Below are 22,083 nucleotides of genomic sequence, written 5' to 3' on the forward strand. Positions count from 1 at the left end.
CCGAGAGCAAATGAGAGGGTGAATAGAACAGAGAGAGGGTGAGCAAGAGCAGTAGAGCAGGTTTTTAGGACAAGTGGGCTGATACCGTCTGGATTGGTTGCAGAATCTGAGTCAAGGTTTGACAGCAAGCTCTCCACCTTGTCAGGAGAAAAGGACAGAGTCCAGGGACAGTTGGGTGCGACTGGGTAAAGTGGGTAGAGAAAGTGATGGGTTTTGGACACAAGATTTAGCTGCAAACACCGAGTTTAGGCATTCAGCCTTTTCACGTGCAGTATCAGCAGTGTGGCCATTTGAGGAAAGGGAGGGGATGGATGGTGAACATACACCAGAAACACATTTGATTAGATGCCACCAGGATTTTGAGGAGGGAGAGAGGTTTGAGAGTTCAGACTTGAGCTTCGAAAAATGTTGTTTTCTGGCTCTCCTGAGGGTAGATACACACTTGTTCTGAGCTTTATGGAAGGAACTGAGATTGCCCTCAGTTGGGTTTGCTTTCCATGAGGCAAAGGCAAGTTGTTTCAGGACAACTGCCTCACCACAAGCTTCAGTGAACCAAGGACGGGAGGAAGGATAGGACAACTGAAGACGAGAGGGGATAAATCTGTGCACGAGGGAGAGCAAGTTTCTTTGAAAGAATTCCCAAGATGAGTTGATGGAGAAAGTAGGGATAGGAGACCAGTTTATAAGTTTGATGGCTGCTTGGAGACCCTACCAGTCGGCTTGAGTGAAATGCCAGACTCGACGGCGGTGAGGTGGTTCTCTGATAATAGCCAGAGAGATGTCCACTTTGACAAGGATGTGGTCAGAAGAACCGATTGGAGCGGAAGAAGAGCAGCGGATATTGTCAGGGAAATTTGTCAAAATCAGATCCAAAAGAGTTGGAGTACCATCGGTTCAGATCCGGGTCGGGAAGTTAACCGATTGAGTCAGTCCCAATGAGTTGCAGAAAGCTTTTGCTGAAGTGCCATGACAGGTGAGAGAGGTACCCACACCGAGCCAACTGGCATGATGACAATTGAAGTCACCACATATGAGGAAGAGAGAGGTTGGATGAGAAGAGAGAAGTTGGTCCATGTTTGTTTTCGGATAGTGAGGTGTAGATGGAGTCATTACTGTTAGGTGGATGGTGCAGTACACATATAAACATGAGGTGGGAATGGATGGAAGCCATAGTCAGAGGTATTCCTGGGGGTGTGGGGGAGTGAGGGCAGTGCATGGCGAGTGAGGAAGAGTCTTTGATGAAGAGAGCAAGTCCTCCACCAGGACGAGGCTCAGGTCTGTCATACCGGAGCAGGGAGTAACCAGGGAGAGATACTTGGGAGTCAGACAAGTCTTGGGGGAGGAAAGTTTCTGTTTGGCAGATTATGTCTGGTTTGGCAGTGGCAACCTGCATGGAAAGATCTGAAAGGTTTGAGCGAAGGCCCCGGATAGTTGAGGTCCACACTGTTAATGAAGAGGAAGGGGAGGAGGCTTTGGGTGCAGGGGGTGGGGGAGGGTAGGACAAGTGACGAGGGGGGAGGTAAGGAGGGTTGTTGAAAGAGTGTGGGGGATTGCAGAATATCTCGGGAGGGGGCCAGATGAGGAGGAGAAAAGGCTCTGTGGTGCTGGGGGAGAGGGGGTCAAGAGAGGGGGAAGAAGGCAGTTGTGGATTTGAGGTGCAGTGAAGAGATGGAGGTGAGAGGGCAGTGGAAGGAGGCAGCTTTGTGGATGAGAGGGGGGCAACTTTGAGAAGGATGAGTGAGGGGGATGAATGGTGGGAAAAGGTGAGGGGAGAGTTTTTGAGAGAGGTGAGAGGGAGGCTTGGAAGGAGAAGAGTGGGATGGTTGCTTTGAGAGTGAGGGGTGAGAGGGGCGAGTTGGCACTGAAGTTGGAAAAAAAAAAGAATGGTTGATGGAAAGCGAACATTCATAGCAAACTGGGTTTTTTTAAGTTTTAGGTTAGAGAAGCGATTAAACACATTTCTTGATGGATGCAATAAAGGCGAATTCAGAGAATGGATAGAAGAAACGCTGTAACAGTTGGATTTTTTTTAGGCAAGGTATGAAGGAAAGGTCGAATTGAGAGCAGTCTGTTTAAATAGCAGAAGAGTACTGCATTATGATGGAGTAAAGAGTACCACACGTGTAAAAGAGGAAGATGAAGCATTATAAGAGATCGTTTTTATTATTATTATTATTATTATGATTGTTTGAGAGAGTTTTCAACAGATTAGGTCATGGAAGTGTTGTAGAAAAAATTGTGAGGTGAATGGTGAATTTGGATCGGTAAACGCAGGGGGTGTAAACGGATCACATGGTTATGATTACAGGTAAGACACAAGATTATTATTTTTGATGTATTTTTGAAGAACACGTAAGATTCGGGAATGGAAGGTTGTAGATCGGACGAAATCGAAGGTAATGGCGAGAGAGGGTCAGCTCAGTAGAACAAAGATGGTGTGCCGGCAGGAGGAAGAAGAAGAGATGAAGAAGAGATAAAGAAGAAGAAGAAGAAGAAGAAGAAGAGGAAGAAGAAGAAGAAGAAGAAGAAGAAGAAGAAGAAGAAGAAGAAGAAGAAGAAGAAGAAGAAGAAGAAGAAGAAGAAGAAGAAGAAGAAGAAGAAGAAGAAGAAGAAGAAGAAGAAGAAGAGGAAGAAGAAGAAGAAGAAGAAGAAGAAGAAGAAGAAGAAGACTCGTGAGTGTGCAAGGACAAAGGTGGTGTTTTTTTTTATTTTTATTTTTATTTTTTAAATTTAAGACAAGAAAAAGAGTGATTGGTTGGGAGGGATGGGGGACATTAGGAAAGTGGGGAAGATAGAAATTGAAGGTAATGGGGAGAAAAAAACAAATAAACACGATCACACACCAAGGGGAACAAAGGGTGGGCCTCAAGCACCGGTAAGACGAGGTCGACGAAATCACAAAATAGCACGATTTTTGAAACAAAACCGAACTAGGAACACACAGTAACATGCAGGTAAGAAAATAAACAGTTAAAACGGGACAGATAACGACCGGAAACTTAACTTTGAGATCGTCAGCAGAGAGCCCTGAAGGAGATCTGCTGACGCTCCAAACCCAGAACCGGAAAAGGAACAAAAAGGAAAGGAACCGGAAAAACTTAGGTAAATAGTGTTAAATAAAGGTATTGTGAAAGAGGCTGCATAAACAGCGGTAAACTTCCAGAAAAAAAAAGAATTCTGCAGCCTTTAAAATCTTTTATTTCACAAGAAGCATCCACTTCATTTGGGAGCACCCAGGGGGTGGAGGGTTGAGTAGATTGGTCTGTTGGGGACGTGATAAGCATAAAATGCCTCAAGGACGTCGGGTTTCCTCCAAATCTTTTTCCGTCTAGTGTTAAATAACAGCGACTGTTTAAAAAGGTAATCATAAGCTGTATGGAATTGAACAAATAGTTTGTGGTTCTTATAATTTAACTTCTGGTACATGTGCCCCAGGAAATGCTATGATAAGCTATTTATACACCTTAACACGGATTTTGCCCAAGGTGGAAAACCCCTTGGGGAAAGGGGGGGGGGGAATGAAGTCGCGATAACCTCAGTCTTGTGACCCTTAATCCCCATGGCAAGTTTGGTTGAAAATTGGATGAGTCAGGACCGAAGGTAACACGGTCAGACAGACAGACACCAAATTGCGTATTTTAGTATGATCAAATTATACACTTGCACACTGAAGAACACAAATCACCTGGAAGGAACTTCGAAAAAAAATTTCTTTTCGGTTTGACAGTACTAAGACAAAATATTACGCCAATTTACGTCATCTTGACCAATCAAATTCTGGGAGCTCATAGGAAATATAGATTGTGCTCAGAAATGCAATAAGCAAGAGTTTTAAAAGACTCTTCCCAGGTCCTTTTTTCTCAAGAATGCAGGGGTATTAAGGTGTTCGCTGTACTTTCTCGTTTTATATAAGAGTAATGCTGGCAATTGGAAAATAACAATGGTGGATAGAAATTTTTTAAAAAACAACTTATTGTTATACTACACCAATTGCACACCTGAGACTCGTATGGTAGGAAGGCAATGTTTATCTCCTTGAGAGTCTTTATCATCTTCGAACAACGAGACTTCACAAGGTCCTTGAACATCTGGTCTGGGCAAGCTAAGGGATAGACGTACACAAGCTCAGATTTACACAAATCACTTCATTTTGCAACTCAGGCTTGTACAGTCCTATTTGAGAAAAGCCATCAGGCTAAAGACTGAACCATCAAGCCAAGAACAAGTCAAATAATCTTTAGCTTGAAATTCCCCTTTAGATGTTATATGCTGAAAGATATCAGAACATAATGCATAACAGCACAGTCAGTCAACAACGATAGAGCTAAAAAAATAAAATAAAATCAAAAAAAATTTTAAACTCACAGTCAGTGAAAAAAACATGTGCTCCTTTGTATTTGCAGCCTCCCATTTCTTTAAAGTCAGCAATCAGAGCTTGGACAGACTGCAAAATGGAACAAAATCAAGAACATTTTCAGTACCAAACTCCAGATATTGGCTATAAAATGGGTTGGCTGGTTCGTGTTATATAAATACTGTTTGAGTTCAGTTACGGATTAGTAAATCCTATGTAATTGGAAATGTTAAGTATTGTAGGTTCTGTGCAAAGGCAACTTGCATTACATATTTCTGATAGTTACTGTGAGAAAGGAAACTTGAATTAAATAAATGTTATACATATTGGGTGAAAGGATACATTTACAGACAACTGAATGAGTCATTGGCGTATTGGCACCGTGATGGATTATTAACAGAACTTTGAGGATGACTTTTGTTGAGGCTACAATGTTCGAGTGACATGAGTTACACTCCGACATTGGGGGGAGATGGACTGGGTGAAAGATTTGTTGTGCAAAACAATGCTCGGAATCAATGGTCAAGTGTTGGTCAATCTTTGAATTCAGACTGTCGCCTTGTTTCGGGGTTGGCCTTGCGTCGTTACACGACAATGCCAAATGTGATGAGCATTTGGGAGAAGTGACATGGAGGAAGTCTTGGAGATGAACCAGAGATCCAGCTCCAAGCAGCGTGGAGCCATTGGAGTGGGCCAAGTGCAGTGAAGTTCATTTTTCCAAAGTCAAGCTGCGTACGGCGGAGACTGGCTGTGATGGCTCGTGAGCCTTGTACCATTGGGGCATACGTTGACCACAAACCCGATGGTGATCCAGAGCACCTTCGCAGGTGTGGGTCCTTTTCCTGCTGGCAGACAAGTTTAGTTTACAAGGAACCAATGTAACACTCGAGGTGTCATCCACATTGACATTCCATGCCGACAACTTCTCTGAGCATCTCACATCAAGGTCCTTCCTCACTACTCCTCACGGTACAACAGCCGGGGTGTAATAAGATTCCATACTGCGAGAGAATTCTCGTGGGGCTTGCACACTCAATACACATGGCTGACCGTTCATCAATTGCACGTCCTGAACCTGCACGCTTGTTTCCACAGTGCAAGATACGGCCTTTGATTCACGGCATGTATCCTATGAAAGGGGTGCATTAATGTGAGTGCAAAGTTACCTTTTAAAGAGTTGTGGAAGCATTTCAAACTGCATCGAAGTCTATGTGTGAAACCTGGAGTAAGTTTTAAAAAGCATTGAACATGACTTGTATTCCTGTGGAATTTTACAGTTGCTGATGGCTTGTGAGGAATAATTGAGATTGAATTATTAATGAATAACATTGGTGCTTGAACTGTCGAAGGTGGGATTTAATAAATTGCATTTTAAATCTCCTTCTGTTTTATGTCGTGTGCTGGTTGTCAATTGACAGAAAAGTTTAAAGTGATCGCTTTGATTGTCTGCCGCGCTCCTCTTCGGGTACTTGCGGGGCACTCGCTCTGGGGCACGGAAGCCGTGCGTAACAGTTCCCCGAGCAGGAACTTCAACACAGGAGGCAATTAGGCCCATCAAGCATGTGCAATGGTCGCCAACCTGTGGTTGTTTGTTCGTGTTCTGCCCTATTTGAATGACGAGCATCTATCAAGGAAGCAGCACGTACCATTATAAAATGTCTTTGGTATGACTCTGCCGGGGTTGGATTCGAAACACCAACCTCCCAGACTCAGAAAGGATGTTTTAAGCATTATGGCACCAATCATGGCTATCTCAACACCAGTCGCATGATGCCTCATCGACCAATGTTCTCAAAATTCATGGAAAAGTGCACACACATCGAACAATCGTCCTACATGCAATTTTTGTACAAGCTTTCTCCATAAGCCTTGGGTCACTGTTAAAGGTGTTTGCAGAGCGATTTAGTTACAACTGCTGGGTTAAATGAACTTATCTACAAATGTCTGGAAAAAGAGAAAGATAGAAGGTTCCATTATGCCAGTTTGCAAAAACCATGCAATCCTTTGTATGGCTGCAGAAGCCCCAATGAACACTTGCATGCCATGCCTTCCTGAGGGAAACAATAATAATACGGTAAAGGACTCACTGCAATACTTGGCGTGATCAAGTACAAGGCCTCAAGACTGGGAATTGGCTCACGACGCTTCTGGATGTCTTCAACAACTGAAAGAGCACAAAAACAAAATAACTTCAAGTCAATGTCGATGTGTGCGCGTGTGCACACACACACATAAAAAACAAAGTGCCATGTACAGAATTGGCCACTTCGTTATTAAAGTTTTTTTTTTCTCTCCACATATATTGTTTTGACCTCCGCTACCAAAGTTGGACAGAGTTTATGTTCCCCCCACCTCCTTCCCTGTCTGTCTGTGAGCAGAATGCATCAAAAAGTTATGCATGGATTTGGACGAAATTGGTGCACAGGTTTGGTGTGTAACAAGGACGAATTGATTATATGTTGGTGAAGATCCAGATCCAGACTATCAGTGGGATACAAAACAAACTATTGAGCCTGGTGGAGGTATGCGCTCTGAGTGTTGTTCTCGTTTTTTAATGTCACTATAGACATCGTCTATACACGTCATTCAACAGCATTTTTTTTTTTCTTTTGATAAAAAAAAACAACAAAATTCCCTTTTAGACACAAATAGGTGATTTTTTTTTTCCTTTGTTAAAAAAGATCGTATAACTTATTGCAGTTATTTTCTATAAGTATTTGGCGTTCATGGATGTAGCCGTTGGGTGGAGATATTTGGAAACAAACAAGTTTCGTGCCTCTGGAAAGTCTACACCCCCTTTCAAAAATTACACCTTTTGTTCACATAGGCTGGAATTAAATTGCAAAATCAGACTTTTTCCACCTTTATTTCCACATCGTAACCCACAACTTCCAAGTGAAAAACAAATTCTATAAACTTCAGAAAATTAATTAAAAATACAAAACTCGAATGTCTTGGTTGGATAAGTGTCCACCCCCCTGAGTGAATACTTGGTGGAACCACCTTAGACAGCAATTACATCCACGAGTCTGTTGGGATAGGTCTCCACCAACTATGCACACCTTGATTGGGCAATATTTGCCCATTCTTTTGCACAAAACTGTTCAAGGTCAGTTAAGTTGCGTTGGGAGCATTGATGGACAGCAATCTTCAAGTCATGAGGCAGATTTTTGAGGTTCTGACAAGGCCACTCAAGGACATGTATCTTTTTGTTACTTCGCCACTCGAGTGTAGCTTTGGCTGTGTGCTTCGGGTCATTGTAATGCTGAAATGTGAACTTCCGTCCCAATTTCAGCTTTCTTGCAGAGGTCAGGTTTTCCTCTCGGATTTTTCTGTATTTTGCTCTATCCATTTTCCCTTCTATCCTGAAAAGTGCCCCAGTCCCTGCTGATGAGAAACATCCCCATAACATGATGCTGCCACCACGATGGTTCACAGTGGGGATGGTGTTCTTTGGGTGCTGTGCTGGGTTGGGTTTTTTTTTTTTTTTTTTGTATACCTTGGTCGAGGCTCGTATGAGAGCTAACACACAACTCACAGCAAGGAGGCATGAGACAAGAGGGGCGGGAGTGGAAGGGACAAAACATTGGGGAACAGACACATTAGGTGAACTGTGGAAGGGAGAGGGATGGGGATGGGACGGGGAACATGGCGAAGAGAAGATGGACATTACATGGACTTTCAGGAAGGAAAGCAGGGGAATTGAAGGAAGTGGGCTTGGGTGGATTATCGGGGGTAGAAAAGATCGAGGATTTGGATGGGGGACGATAAGAGGTGGTGGTGAACAGCCGTTTTGAAAGCCTGGAGGGAAGAATGGGAAAGAATAGAGTGAGGAAGTTTATTCCAAAGGCGGGAAAAAAGAGGAATGAAAGAGTGAAGATGAGCAGTGATTCGTGATTTTGGTAGTTTTACCAGAAGGGGGTTGTTGGCGGACCTTGACTGCCCTGTTGAAATGTGGTGGGGACAAATCGCAGAGAGAGCAGGGGGGGCAAGGCTGGAGAGGAGTCGGTAGAAGACAGAAAGACCACCGACCAACCTGCGGTGATTGAGTGAGAGGCCCAAAGACTCAGCTTCATTGCGGGAGATGCCAATGATCTTAAATGCCCTGGTTTCGACAGCGTGAAGCCAAGAAAGGTGGGAGGTAGGAGCACCAGGCCAGAGGGGAGAGCAGTACTCCATCAGGCTACGGACAAAAGCTTTGTAAGTGGTCAGGAGCTCAAGAGGGCCGAGGAAGGACTTTGCACGACGGAGGATTCCCAGTCGGCGACTGGCTTTTGAGGCGAGGTTGGAAATGTGACTTTCCCAGGAAAGGTCATGGAAGATAGTGAGACCCAGAAGCTTGAAAGAAAAGACTTCTTCCAGAGGATTGTTGAGAAAGTGGATGGGGGGGGTTTCTAAACGGTCCTTTCGAAGAGACATAGTGAGAGTGTGAGATTTGTCTGGATTGAAAGACATGTTCCATGTGTTGGACCAGTTTGTGATTTTATCCAGATCTGCAGTGAGCGAAGAAGCTGCTGCTTGCCGGTCTGAGGGATGACAGATGGTACGGCAGAGGGTGGAGTCATCGGCAAAGAGAAATAGAGGATTTTCCAGAGAGTCTGAGAGATCATTGATGAAAACCAGAAAAAGAACAGGGCCCAGAACGCTACCTTGAGGAACTCCAGCCTGCACAGGAAGAGGGGATGAAAGAACTCCATTTAGGGCCACACGTTGACTGCGACAGGAGAGGAAGTCTGCGAGCCATGAGTGGAGATGGCCTTGAATACCATTGGAAGAGAGTTTGGTGAGTAGGGCAGGGTGCCAGACTGTGTCAAAAGCACGTGATATGTCCAGGGATACGGCTCGGATTTCCTGTCTGGCATTGAGGACCTCCATCCATTGATGGGAGAGCAGAAGCAGCATATCCAGGGTAGAGTGACCTGGTCTGAAACCAAATTGATGATTGGAAATCAAGCCATTGGAGAAGAGGAAGGATTTCATATCTGAAGCGATGATGGATTCCATCACCTTGCTGATGATTGGGAGAAGGCTGATTGGTCTGTAGTTGCAGGGATCTGTTTTTGCACCTTTTTTATGCAGGGCAGTGATGTTAGCAGATTTCCAAGCAGATGGCAGATGACCTTGGGCAAATGAGAGGGTGAATAGAACAGAGAGAGAGTGAGCAAGAGCAGAAGAGCAGGCTTTGAGAACACGTGGGCTGATGCCGTCTGGACCGGTTGCAGAATCTGACTCGAGGTTTGAAAGCAAGCTCTCCACCTTGTCAGGAGAAAAGGATACAGAGTCCAGGGACAGTTGGGTGCGACTGGGTAAAGTGGGTAGAGATAGTGATGGGTTTAGGACACAAGATTTAGCTGCAAACACCGAGTTTAGACATTCAGCTTTATCACATGTGGAATCAGCAGTGCGGCCATTTGAGGTAAGGGAGGGGATGGAGGGGGAACATACACCAGAAACAGATTTGATTAAACGCCACCAGGATTTTGAGGAGGGAGAGAGGTTTGAGAGTTCAGACTTGAGATGAGAAAGATGTTGTTTTCTGGCTCTCCTGAGGGTAGATACACACTTGTTCCAAGCTTTGTGGAAAGAACTGAGATTACCCTCAGTTGGGTTTGCTTTCCATGAGGCAAAGGCAAGTTGTTTCAGGACAACTGCCTCGCCACAAGCTTCAGTAAACCAAGGGCGGGAGGAAGGGTAAGACAACTGAACACGAGAGGGGATAAATCTGTGCATGAGGGAGAGCAAGTTTCTTTGAAAGAATTCCCAGGATGAGTTGATGTTTGAGAAAGTAGTGATAGGAGACCAGTCTGTAAGTTTGATGGCTGCTCGGAGACCCTGCCAGTCGGCTTGAGTGAAATGCCAGAGTCGACGGCGGTGAGGTGGTTCTCTGATAACAGCCAGAGAGATGTCCACTTTGACAAGGACGTGGTCAGAAGAACCAATTGGAGCGAAGGAAGAGCAGCAGATATTGTCAGGGAAATTTGTCAAAATCAGATCCAGAAGAGATGGAGTACCATTGGTTGAGATCCAGGTCGGGAAGTTGACCGATTGAGTCAGTCCCAATGAGTCGCAGAAAGCTTTTGCTGAGGTGCCATGGCAGGTGAGAGAGGTACCCACACCTAGCCAACTGGCGTGATGACAATTGAAGTCACCACATAAGAGGAAGAGAGAGTTTGGATGAGAAGATGGTCCATGTTTTCGGATAGTGAGGTGTAGATGGAGTCATCACTGTTCGGTGGACGGTACAGTACACATATAAACATGAGGTGGGAGTGGAGGGGAAGCCGAAGCCAGAGGTATTCCTGGGGGTGTGGGGGAGTGAGAGCAGTGCATGGAGAGTGAGGAATAGAGTCTTTGATGAAGAGAGCAACTCCTCCACCAGGACGAGGCTCAGGTCTGTCATACCGTAAGAGGGAGTAGCCAGGGAGAGATACTTGGGAGTCAGACACGTCTTGGGAGAGGAAAGTTTCTGTTAGGCAGATAATGTCTGGTTTGTCAGTGGCAACCTGTATGGAAAGATCTGAAAGGTTTGAGCGAAGGCCCCGGATATTTGAGGTCCACACTTTTAATGAAGAGGAAGGGGAGGAGGCTTTGGGTGCAGGAGGTGGAGGGGAGGGGGAGGGCAGGACAAGGGACGAGGGGGCAGGTAAGGAGGGTTGCTGAAGGAGTGTGGGGTATTGCAGAATAGCGAGGGGAGGGGGCCGAATGAGGAGGAGAAAAGGCTCTGTGGTGCTGGGGGAGAGGGGGGACAAGAGACAAGGAAGAAGGCAGTTGAGGATTTGAGGAGGTGGAGTGAAGAGATGGAGGTGAGAGGGCAGTGGAGGGAGGCAGTTTGGTGGATGAGAGGGGGGCAACTTTGAGAAGGAAGAGTGAGGGGATGAAAGGTGGGAGAAAGGTGAGGGGGAATTTTTGAGAGAGGTGAGAGGGAGGCTTGGAGGGAGAAGAGTGGGATGGTTGCTTTGAGAGTGAGAGTGAGGGGTGAGGGGGGTGAGTTGGCACTGAAGTTGGAAAAAAAGAATGGTTGATGGAAAGTGAGCATCCATGGCAAACTGTGGTTTTTAAAAGTTTTAGGTCAGAGATGCGATTTAACACAATTCTTGATGGATGCAATGAAGGCGAATTCAGAGCATGGAGAGAAGAAGCACTGTAATAGTTGGATTTTTTAGGCAAGGAATGAAGGAGAGGTCAAAATGAGAGCAGTCTGTTAAAATAGCAGAAGAGTAGTGCATTGTGAAACAGTAAAGAGTACCACATGTGCGAGACAGGAAGATGAAGCATTATAAGATCGTTTTTGTTGTTAAAAATAATGTATGAGAGAGTTCAACAGATTAGGTCATGGAAGTGTAAAAAAAAATTAAAAAAAAAAAATCGAGGAAGAAGACGAGGAGGAGGTTAAGAGGAAGAAGAAGAAGAAGAATCGGGAGAAGGTGAGCGTTGAAATGAGAGCGAGAGAAGAACCTTCAGAGTTTAGGCTTTATTCCATTTGATTGGAGCCGCTTCTGTGGGCACACCGGGGAATACAGGTTCAGCTCGGAGTACATAAGCAGTAACGTATACATGTGCGATTAATCATTGCAGACTAAATCCGCGTAAGCAAGGAGTTCGATATAATCTCCATTCTCACCAGTCAATGAGAACCTTCAGTCAACGAGCATCAAGTGAACAGCCGATGTAAATGGCAATGCCCCGGGGACAATCACTCCGTGCCGCGGAGACCTCCCCTTATACGCGAGACGCACAACATGTGATCCCGCGTCATGTCCCTCAATTCACCTCAATTCACCACATTCTCCCCACCTTTAAAATGCAACTCGGGGCCCATCTTACACACCATGATTGCTTTAGCACTATAGGAGTATACATTTCAAGCAACGCGGACTAATAGGTCTACAGAAGCATACATGCCAAGCAGTGATTATTTTGAGTTGTAGGAGCATGGAAATGAGCATCGATATATGATATAATGAGCATATAGGAGCATGAGCAGCGAGAATGCCGATAATCCCCTTTACAGATTGAGTCGTCGAGGGGGCCTTATTCGTCGACCTCTCCGGGAGTAAATGGCAGTTTCACTTGAGGGAGACTCCCGATCCTCTTGGTGAGCCTCGACTTGTGCCGGGGATGACTCCTCGATCGCTCTCGGGTGGAACGCGGCAGCCCCGTCGCCCGGTGGAGCTCCTGGGGGGGGAATGTCAGAAGGAGGAGTGCCAGAAGGTGGTGTACCTGCGGGAGGAGTACCTGAGGGAGCCAGATGGCGAACCGACACAGTGGTCTCCCTGCCATCCGGGAGCCTGACATGAGCATACTCTGGATTAGTGTCAATGAGTTCGACCCCCTCCACCAGGGGTTCATACTTGCTTTGTCGGACCGGGCGTTTCATGAACACTGTACCGGGATGGGTCAGCCAGTTGGGCACCGTTTGACCGTCAACATAACGTCGCTGGTGAGTAAACATTCGTTCGTGAGGAGTTGCATTGGTGGACGTGCAGAGCAAAGAGCGTATGGAATTCAGAGCGTCGGGAAGAGTAACCTCCCACCGCTCGGGGCCCAGTCCTCTCGATTTCAGCGCCAGAGTTACGGCTTTCCAAATAACTCCATTATACCTTTCCACCTGCCCGTTTCCCTGTGGGTTGTAACCCGTCGTTCGACTAGTTGCTATGCCGAGCTCTAGTAGGAATTGTTTTAGCCCGGCCGACATGAAACACGGCCCTCTGTCTGAATGTATGTACGAAGGTTTCCCAAACATAGCGAAGAGGTCAGAGAGACATCTCACGACAGTGCCCGAGGTCATATCCGAGCACGGAAATGCGAAAGGGAACCTTGAATATTCATCAACAACGGTGAATATGTATCTGTTGTCTGTCTCGGTCGGCAGGGGCCCTTTGAAGTCGATGTTTAGTCTCTCGAAGGGGGAAGTGGCCTTGATCAGTCTGCCAGATGCCGCGCCAAAGAATCTGGGTTTTAGTTCAGCACAAACAGGGCATGAAGCATTCATTTGTTTAATATCTTCAACAGAATAGGGAAGATTTTGTCTGCGCACGAAATGTGCCATTCTGGTTACCCCTCTATCGCTGAGTGTCTCTGCTCGCTTCTAGAGAGAGTTCTCGAGAAGAACGCGACCGGCCGCCCAGACTGATTAAGGGTAGCAGCTATGGCGTGATCTGAAGCGTCGGTTTCCACCACGAAGGGCACCGAGCTGTCGATCGATAAAACCACGGACTTACTGATATCATCCTTGAGGTTGTGGAAAGCTCTTACAACAGCGGCATCTGGTGGAAAGTTTTTGCAATGCACTAGGGGATGTATTTTCTCGGAGTATTGCGAAATCCATCTTGCATAGTAAGCGAACATGCCGATCACCCGGCGCATTGCCTGCAGGTCCTGAGGTGGGGGTAGCTCACGAAGTGGGCGCAATCGTTCAGGATCAGGCTTAATTGTGCCGTCGGCTATTGTGTAGCCGAGAAGGTCAATTGACCTTGCCGAGAATACGCATTTCTCGTAGTTGAGAGTCAGATTATATTTTCTAGCAATGCTCAAGAATCTGTCCAGATTCCTATCATGTTCCCCCTGATCCCTACCGCACACTGTGACATTATCCACGTAAACAAAAGTGTCTTTGAGGTTTTCATCTGAGATGTCGTCCATAACCCGTTGGAAGCAAGCTACCCCATTCGTGACACCGAAAGGTATTCTCCTGAATTGGTAGAGGCGCCTCCCTGCCTGGAATGCGGTGTAAGGTTTGTCTTCCTCTCGGATGGGAATTTGATGATAGGCGCTTCGCAAGTCGATGGTGCTGAATACCTTATAATTGGCCACGCGTTCGACCATCTCGTCTATGCGCGGCAGGGGGTAGGCATCGAGTTGGGTAAAGCAATTGACCGTTTGGGAATAATCGACAACCATTCGTTTCTTATGGTTCTGACTGCTGCTTACTAACACCTGTGCGCGCCATGGCGAATCGCTCGGTTCTATAATTCCTTCTTCCAGTAATCGCTTGGTTTCTGAAGTGATGAAATTCATGTCAGCAGTGGTATATCGCCGCGATTTAATCGCTATCGGTTTGCAGACCGGCGACAAGTTAGCGAACAGCTGGGGGGACGTCACCTCCGCGGTGGTCAACGCATTTAAAATTAGACGAGGCTTGCTTCCTCCAAAGGGTATTTCGACGCTCGTGTGCTGCTTGAGGACATTATGACCCAGAATTACGTCTGCGCACAAATCACGAAGCACCAGTACCCTTACATCCCGATGCGTGTACCCTTTTACGTCCAATTCAACATTGCAGTACCCTCGTACGCGGGATTGTAGTGAGGTGGCGGCCATGCATACCGTATTGTCAGTCGGGTGGATTATCCATTTCCTGCCCTTCACTAGCGAGCTGTTGACGAAACTTTCAGAGCTACCGGTATCAATCAGTGCCTCAGCCATATGCCCGTTAATTCGTACGTTAATGATAGCCTTGGATAGATTCCCCGGGGAGGCTGCAGTTAATTTATTTTGCGAGTAGAGAGCCGCAGAAATGGGTTTATTTCTCCTTAGAGTAGATTTACATACCCTGGCATAATGCCCTTTCTTGTCGCAATTCATGCATGTGGCATCTCTGGCGGGACATTTTTGACGAGGGTGCCTTTTGTACCCACAAAAGAAGCATTTACCAACCGGAGCAGTTGCTGAGGAGTTTGACGTGGCCTGGGTATCCGGCTCCTCGGGTGTTTCTCCATCCCCTATGTCTGGCTGTGTCTGTGCCAGTGGGGTTCCTTGGGTTCCCATCGTAGCAGCGTTCATTAGCAGCATCGGTGTCCCAAATGACTCAGATTGCTGCTGAGCCGTATCCATCGCTCGTGCCTGATCGACTACCTTGTCAAGAGGGGGTTGCGCTTTCTCTAGTAAGCGTTGCCGTATGTGGGCTGATCTGAGTCCTTGGATGAATGCCTCCCGTGTGGCTTCCTTTCGGTGTTCCTCGGCGCTTACGGCCCGGAAGCTGCCGTCTTTTCCCAGCTGATTCAGAGCTTGCAGGAACTGATCGATTGTCTCCCCGGCTGCTTGCTTGCGTGTGTTGAGAAGATGTCGTATGTATACCTCGTTCTTGGGCTTCACGTAGAGCGCTTGCAGCACGTCGATCGCTGCTTCGTAAGTGTCGCACTCCGAGAAGAGCCTGTACACGCTGGGTGAGACATGATTCACGAGAGCGGCAAATTTGTCAGCTCCCTCCTCGATGATGGTCAGATAGTGTGAGAAGGAACAGAACCAATGCGACCATTTCATTTCTGCGTCAGTCGCGTTTGGGTCTGCGTCGAACCTCTCTGGTTTGTAGATCTTGTCCATCGTTGGTTGAGAGAGCCGAGAAAACCAAATGGAATAAATTGAAATGAGAGCGAGAGAAGAACCTTCAGAGTTTAGGCTTTATTCCATTTGATTGGAGCCGCTTCTGTGGGCACACCGGGGAATACAGGTTCAGCTAGGAGTACATAAGCAGTAACGTATACATGTGCGATTAATCATTGCAGACTAAATCCGCGTAAGCAAGGAGTTCGATATAATCTCCATTCTCACCAGTCAATGAGCACCTTCAGTCAACGAGCATCAAGTGAACAGCCGATGTAAATGGCAATGCCCCGGGGACAATCACTACGTGCCGCGGAGACCTCCCCTTATACGCGAGACGCACAACATGTGATCCCGCGTCATGTCCCTCAATTCACCACAAGCGTGTTGTTGTTGTTGGGTATATATATATATTTGTTGTTAATATTAATGTATGAGAGAGTTCAACAGATTAGGTCATGGAAGTGTAAAAAAAAAAAAAAAAAAAAAAAAAAAAAAAAATCGAGGAAGACGAGGAGGAAGTTAAGAAGAAGAAGAAGAAGAAGAAGAAGAAGAAGAAGAAGAAGAAGCAGAATCGGGAGAAGGTGAGCGTGTTGTTGTTGTTGTAGGGTTTTTTTTTTTTTTTTGTTAATGAGATAAGAAAGAGATTAGTTGGGAGAATGGGGGATGTTTGGAAAGTGGGGAGGATCAAAATTGAAGGTAATGGGGAGGATAGAAATTGAAGGTAATGGGGAGAAAAAAACAACAACAAAAAAAAACGATCGAACACCGAGTGGAACCGGTAGGCCTCAAGCCTAGGCCTAGGCCTCAAGCACAGGTAAGAACGTCGACAAAAATACTCACAAAATAGCACGATTTTTGAAACAAAACCGAACTAGCAACACACAGTAACATGTAGGTGAGAAAATTAAACAGTTAAAACGGGACAAATAACAACCGGAAACTTAGCTTTGAGAACGTCAGCAGGGAGCCCCGAAGGAGACCTCTCGCTGCTCCAAAACCGGAACCGGAGAACCACTGAAGCAATTCCTACTTATAGACTGGGCCCACAGAGACACACACCGAAAAGAAATGGTGGCCACAGCCTTTATTGTGCCCGACAGCTCGGGAGGGAAGACGAGCTAAGGGAAGAGCCTGCACTTGCACCTGTCCGCCTCGTGTGGTCTGGTCGAACTTCCTCAGCAAGACTCGAACCCACCACCTCAATGCAGCACCAAGCACCTGGGACGAGGGACAGAGCGACGGATGCCAGCCAGCAGGAAGGCGGACGAGGTGAGAGAGGACGAAGCGACAGGCGATCAAGGCCGAAAAAGCTTCCACACGGATCAGACGACACCAGGCGAGGCAGACCCAGACAGCCAGACAGAATGCGCCGATCACTATTCTCTCCTGAGGTGCGAGGGATTTCTTCCCTGGCCACTCGCCTCCTGATTGGACGGTTGCGTCACGAGATTCGCTGGGCGTCCCTCATTAGACAGGCCCACGGTAGGCGGGGCAACTCTCACCCTTCTGGGTTGAGTCCCCTTTGAGGTGGTGAGCCTCCTGATTGGACGAAGGGCGTGCCCTTGTCCTCATGGGCAGAGTCGGCTCTGAGGCGATGAGCCTCCTGATTGTACGAAGGGTGCGCCCTTGCCCTCGTTGGCGGAGTCGGCTCTGGAGTGAGGGGTCCCACTCACGTCAGCCAGAAACACGTGAGCTATGGCGCCGGTGGAGCGAGGTGACGGTGCCGTTGTTGTATAAAAAAAAAAAAAAAAAAAAAAAAAAAAATTACCTAACTAAAAAAACAAGCAGTCATAGACTGGTACTTACGAAATCGTCAACTTGACCTCTGACCTCGTCTAATAAAAGCTGTCTCTCGAGAAGGTAGCGGCGCACACCAGAAGTTTTTACAATGATTCTGTACCAAACCATCAAAAAAATTGAATGTTCGACCTCACTGTTTTTTTTGTTTTTTTTTCAAAGTCAGGTCAGGTTCGATCTGTGACCTGCTTCAGGTACCATGTAAACCTGTACTAACCTGTTCCATGGTCGGGTTGTCGGCGACTAAACCGTCTCCCCCACCAGGTTTTCTGGTGAGGAGGGTGTTTGGATATGGACACCCAGCAGGATTAAAAACAAAACCTGTCAAAGGGCGGAGGAGGTCCTTGTGAGCCAACGGCCATCCATATCTAGTGCCCAACTGTGTCTGCGGACGTCCTCCTGCAGTTGGGTTACTTCTTATTAGGAGGTTGGTGGCAGGATTTGCACTCCGGCCACCGTAAAACCCTTCATTCCGCAAAACGCAAAAACGCAAAAAAATCTGAAAACCCACTCCGTGGGAGTACCTCCTGTGCAGCTTCCCTTCGCAGGGCAGCTCACCGGATGACAGGATTGGGGCAAAGCCTTCGGGACCCCCAATCTTTGATAGGAGGGAAACCACGGGGAAACATCCCTGGGTCAGATTGCGGGAGAGTGTGTCGGAGTGGTGCTGAGGTGTCGTCCACCAGACGGCGGTCTCCTTGGGTTAACCTGAGGCGGTCCCTTCGGGTGGGTGCCTGGAATGTCCTATCCCGAAGAGAGGATGATCACCTGTCTCTGTTATCATCTGAGCTCAAGCGTTTGGACATCGGGATTGCAGCTCTCTCTGAGGTTCGGAGACCGGATTGCGGCGAGATAATGGTCGGTGGTTACACCTACTATTGGTCTGGTCGCTCTGATGGTTAACATACCCAAGGAGTTGCTGTAGCTGTGTCCAATAAGCTGACCCCAATGATAAGAGGTAACACCGGTCAACGAGCGTATTATGAGATTAAGGATTCGCCACTCCTTAGGTGTCATTTCCCTGGTCTCTATTTATGCTCCGACTGAGGCGAGTGATCTCACCGTGAAGGACACATTCTACGCCACACTCGAGTCTGTGGTTGATCAGTGCCCCAGACGAGATACACTTCTAGTCTTGGGGGATTTCAATGCATCGACTGGAACTGATAGGGATGGTTATGAGGTGTGTGTTGGTCCCCATGGGTCAGGAACTATGAACCAGAATAGCACTAAGTTCCTTGACTTTGCAAGAAGTCATGGACTTAGGGTGGCTGGTTCATGGTTTCAGCGCCTACAAGCTCATCGCTGGACTTGGTATTCCAACGCTGGCGGTGTGGCAAAGGAGATTGACCATGTCCTCATTGACGGTCGTTGGAGGATGATCCAGAACTGCAGGGTCAACCGGAGTGCTCAGTTCCTCAATACTGACCACAGGCTTGTTGTAGCAACTCTAAAGCTGCACCTTAAATCCTGGAGAATGGTACCATCCCAGCCTAGGCTGGATGTTGCCAAGCTCAGGGATGAGAGAGTAGCTGAGGAGTTTGCGAACAGGCTGAGTGGACACTTGGGGGTCTGGGTGCTTTGGGGGTCCTGAAGAGTTGTGGAGCACCTTCAAGACCACCGTCCTTGATGTTGCCGGTGGATGCCTTGGAGTTCACCGCAGGGCAAAGAAGAATTTTGTCTCTCAAGGGACACTGGATACCATTGACCAGAGTCGCAGGGCCAGGCTGAATGGCAGAGCTGAGCTGTTCAGGGAGCTGAGGCGTAAAACTGTACGTGCACTGAGGGTGGACAAGGAGGCCTATGTGCGAGGAATCTGTGAGGGGGTAGAGCATCACCTGTGGACAGGTGATTCTCGTCCCGCTTACAGGGGAATTCGCGCATTACGTTCATCCAAGCCCATCCCTCGGAGCACTGCAGTTCGAGCAGAGAGTGGTAGGCTCTTGACAGAGGAGTCTGAAGTGAAGGCCCGCTGGGCCGGTTACTTTGAGCGGTTGTACCAGGTGAACCAGTTGAAACGGGGCAAAGCTTCAGGGATCTGTGGCATCCATGCTGAACTTCTCAAGGCTGGTGGAAATGCTGCACTCGTGTCGTTGCATGCAGTTTTGTGCTCTGCCTGGAACACAGGCATCATCCCAACTGACTGGAAGAGGGGCCTTGTTGTCCCTCTCTGGAAAGGGAAGGGTGATCGCCAAGACTGCAACAACTACCGAGGGGTGACGCTGCTCTCAGTGCCGGGCAAGGTCTTTGCTCGGATAATTCTCGATAGGGTTCGCCACCATCTGCTTGAGCACCAGCGTCCAGAGCAGTCAGGCTTTACACCAAAGAGGTCAACGATTGACCGTATCCTTGCACTTCGTGTCCTCACCGAACGCAGACGAGAGTTTCGGCAGGGGCTGCTTGCAGCCTATGTTGATCTCTGTAAAGCGTTCGATTCAGTGAATCAGGATGTCCTCTGGAGGATTCTTGGTCTTCGTGGGGTGCCACCGAAACTGATCGATCTGATGTCTGAACTCTACTCTGGTACTGAGAGTGCTGTGAAGTGTGGTGGTACCATCTCTGACTTATTTCCAGTTGTTACTGGAGTCCGTCAGGGATGTGTACTTGCCCCCACACTTTTCAGCACTTGCATGGACTGGATTTTTGGGAGGATGTCGGAGAGATCAAGTTGCGGTGCGTCGTTTGGCAATGTCAAGATCTCGGACCTTGATTTTGCAGATGATGCAGTCATCTTTGCGGAGACTTTAGACATCCTCTTGGGGGCCCTCGATGTGCTGAATGAGGAGTCGGAGCCGTTGGGATTACGGATTTCTTGGGTCAAAACTAAGATCCAGGCTTTCGGTGACATCTTGGATGCTGCTGTCCTGTCTGTGTCTGTTTGTGGTGAGGATGTTGAGGTCATGGATAGATTCACTTACCTTGGCAGTGATATTAATGTCTCCACAGGTTGTGAGCCGGAGGTCAATAGACGTCTGGGTCGGGCCTGGGGAGTCATGGATTCACTGGATCATGGGGTGTGGCGCTGCCGGTACCTGTGCGGGAGGACGAAAGTCCGAGTCTTCAGGTCCTTGGAGAGAGATTCGGATGAGATTTGTTACCTGCATAGTCCGTGAGCGTCAGCTGCGGCTGTATGGACATGTGGCTCGTTTTCCTGACGCTGATCCTGCTCACCAGATTCTCAGCGAGGGAGTCTCATGAGTGGAGGAGGCCAGTGGGCCGACCACGTGCCTCATGGTTGCAGCAGGTTGACCATCATCTCAAGGAGATGGGGATGGGCCTGGCATCTGCCTGGGGGATGGCCAGACGGAGGCCCCTGGAGTACCGGCGGAAAGAGGACGCAGCGACGCGCTGTTCTGGCACATGCTCCCATACCTGACCTGACCTCACTGTGAGCTTGACCTTTGACCGAAATCTAATCAGCACGAGCCATCTTGTTCCGCCATCACCCTCCTGAATCACGTGGTGTAATTTGACATTGGTAACTTCTTCCGTTCTCGAGTTATCGTGCCTACAAACAAACAAACACCCAAACAGATGACGGAAGTCATCAATATACTTACGAAATCTTTAGATTTCGTAAGAAATAACTCGCAACGCACACACGGAATTCCCGTGAGACACAGGGGATGGATTCTAACTATTCACATATACTTAACGAAATAACTAAACTTTGGGACTGCTGACTGTCTGCAAGAAGCTTCTAAATCCATAACAATATATATTTTAATTGGAACAATTTTTTAATTCACATTCTTAAATATAAAAAAGATGAAATTTGACCATGGTGACAGATTTTCAGAGAACATTCCGAATGAGACCCTCAGAGAACAACAGTGCTGGGAACATAGCTCAAAATGGAATACTGTACACCGAGGGAGAGCGTGACCTTTGTACAAACATTCCTGCACATCACAAGAATCATGAAACATTAACAAAAGAACAAGTATCAATTTCTGACCTACAATAACTTCTGGAGTGAACGATCAAACATTTTCAAGGTGAAGTACATACCAAGTAGACACACGTGTACGAGGCAAGTTCAAAAAGTTCTCGGCCAAACCCTACTCTAATCTACTCTCTTTACCTCCAAAACCACCTGAGAGATCCCCTATGCTCCCTTTTCTCTTCCTTCCAAATCTCAATTTAGCACACAATCTATTTGCATACATGACAAGAATGTATACTTCGCCCTTTAGCAACTCTGTGCTACATTCTTACAGTTGAAGTAAATCAAAATAATCAGCTTTGTCCACCTTAAATCAGTTAACACAAACTGTCATATCTATATAGCGCAGAGAACGAAGCCATGCGCAACACAATGCGCAACAGCTAGGGATCGATTTCAGCATAAGTATCCAGTCGACACCTGCGAGAAGGTGGGAATAATTGGGGCCGTGAATTTGAGGAGGTATGCGAGTGTGCGATTCTGCCAAATAGTGTGCACAAAATACAGTGGAGCCTTCTTCGGTGGCATGCGCACACGTCCTACAAAACTCTTGCAGTGTTGCAAATCCACAGGGAGCAAAGCTGCAAATTATTTAGGACCCTGGAAGAATCAATGGGTTTCAAAAAGTGCTCTTGAGACTGCTCCAACCATGAGAATCCTG

The 22,083-nt window shown here is 47.3% G+C and overlaps 1 protein-coding gene across 2 annotated transcripts in view; it reads right to left on the reverse strand.

Moving 5' to 3' along the window:
* LOC147026292 (syntaxin-binding protein 1-like) overlaps positions 1-22,083 on the reverse strand; it is a 100,555-nt gene that overhangs the window by 49,071 nt on the left and 29,401 nt on the right. For both annotated transcript variants that reach the window (XM_085881559.1, XM_085881558.1), the window contains exons 4-6: positions 6,442-6,518; positions 4,366-4,444; positions 3,999-4,102 (exon numbers count right to left, since the gene is read on the reverse strand). In XM_085881559.1, the coding sequence (XP_085737685.1) occupies positions 3,999-4,102; positions 4,366-4,444; positions 6,442-6,518 (260 nt within the window). The remainder of the gene's footprint in view (positions 1-3,998; positions 4,103-4,365; positions 4,445-6,441; positions 6,519-22,083) is intronic.

Source organism: Eptatretus burgeri, chromosome 5 (genome assembly GCF_056783735.1).
Source record: "Eptatretus burgeri isolate ZD-2024b chromosome 5, Ebu_testis_v1, whole genome shotgun sequence".
NCBI classification, from domain to species: domain Eukaryota; kingdom Metazoa; phylum Chordata; class Myxini; order Myxiniformes; family Myxinidae; genus Eptatretus; species Eptatretus burgeri.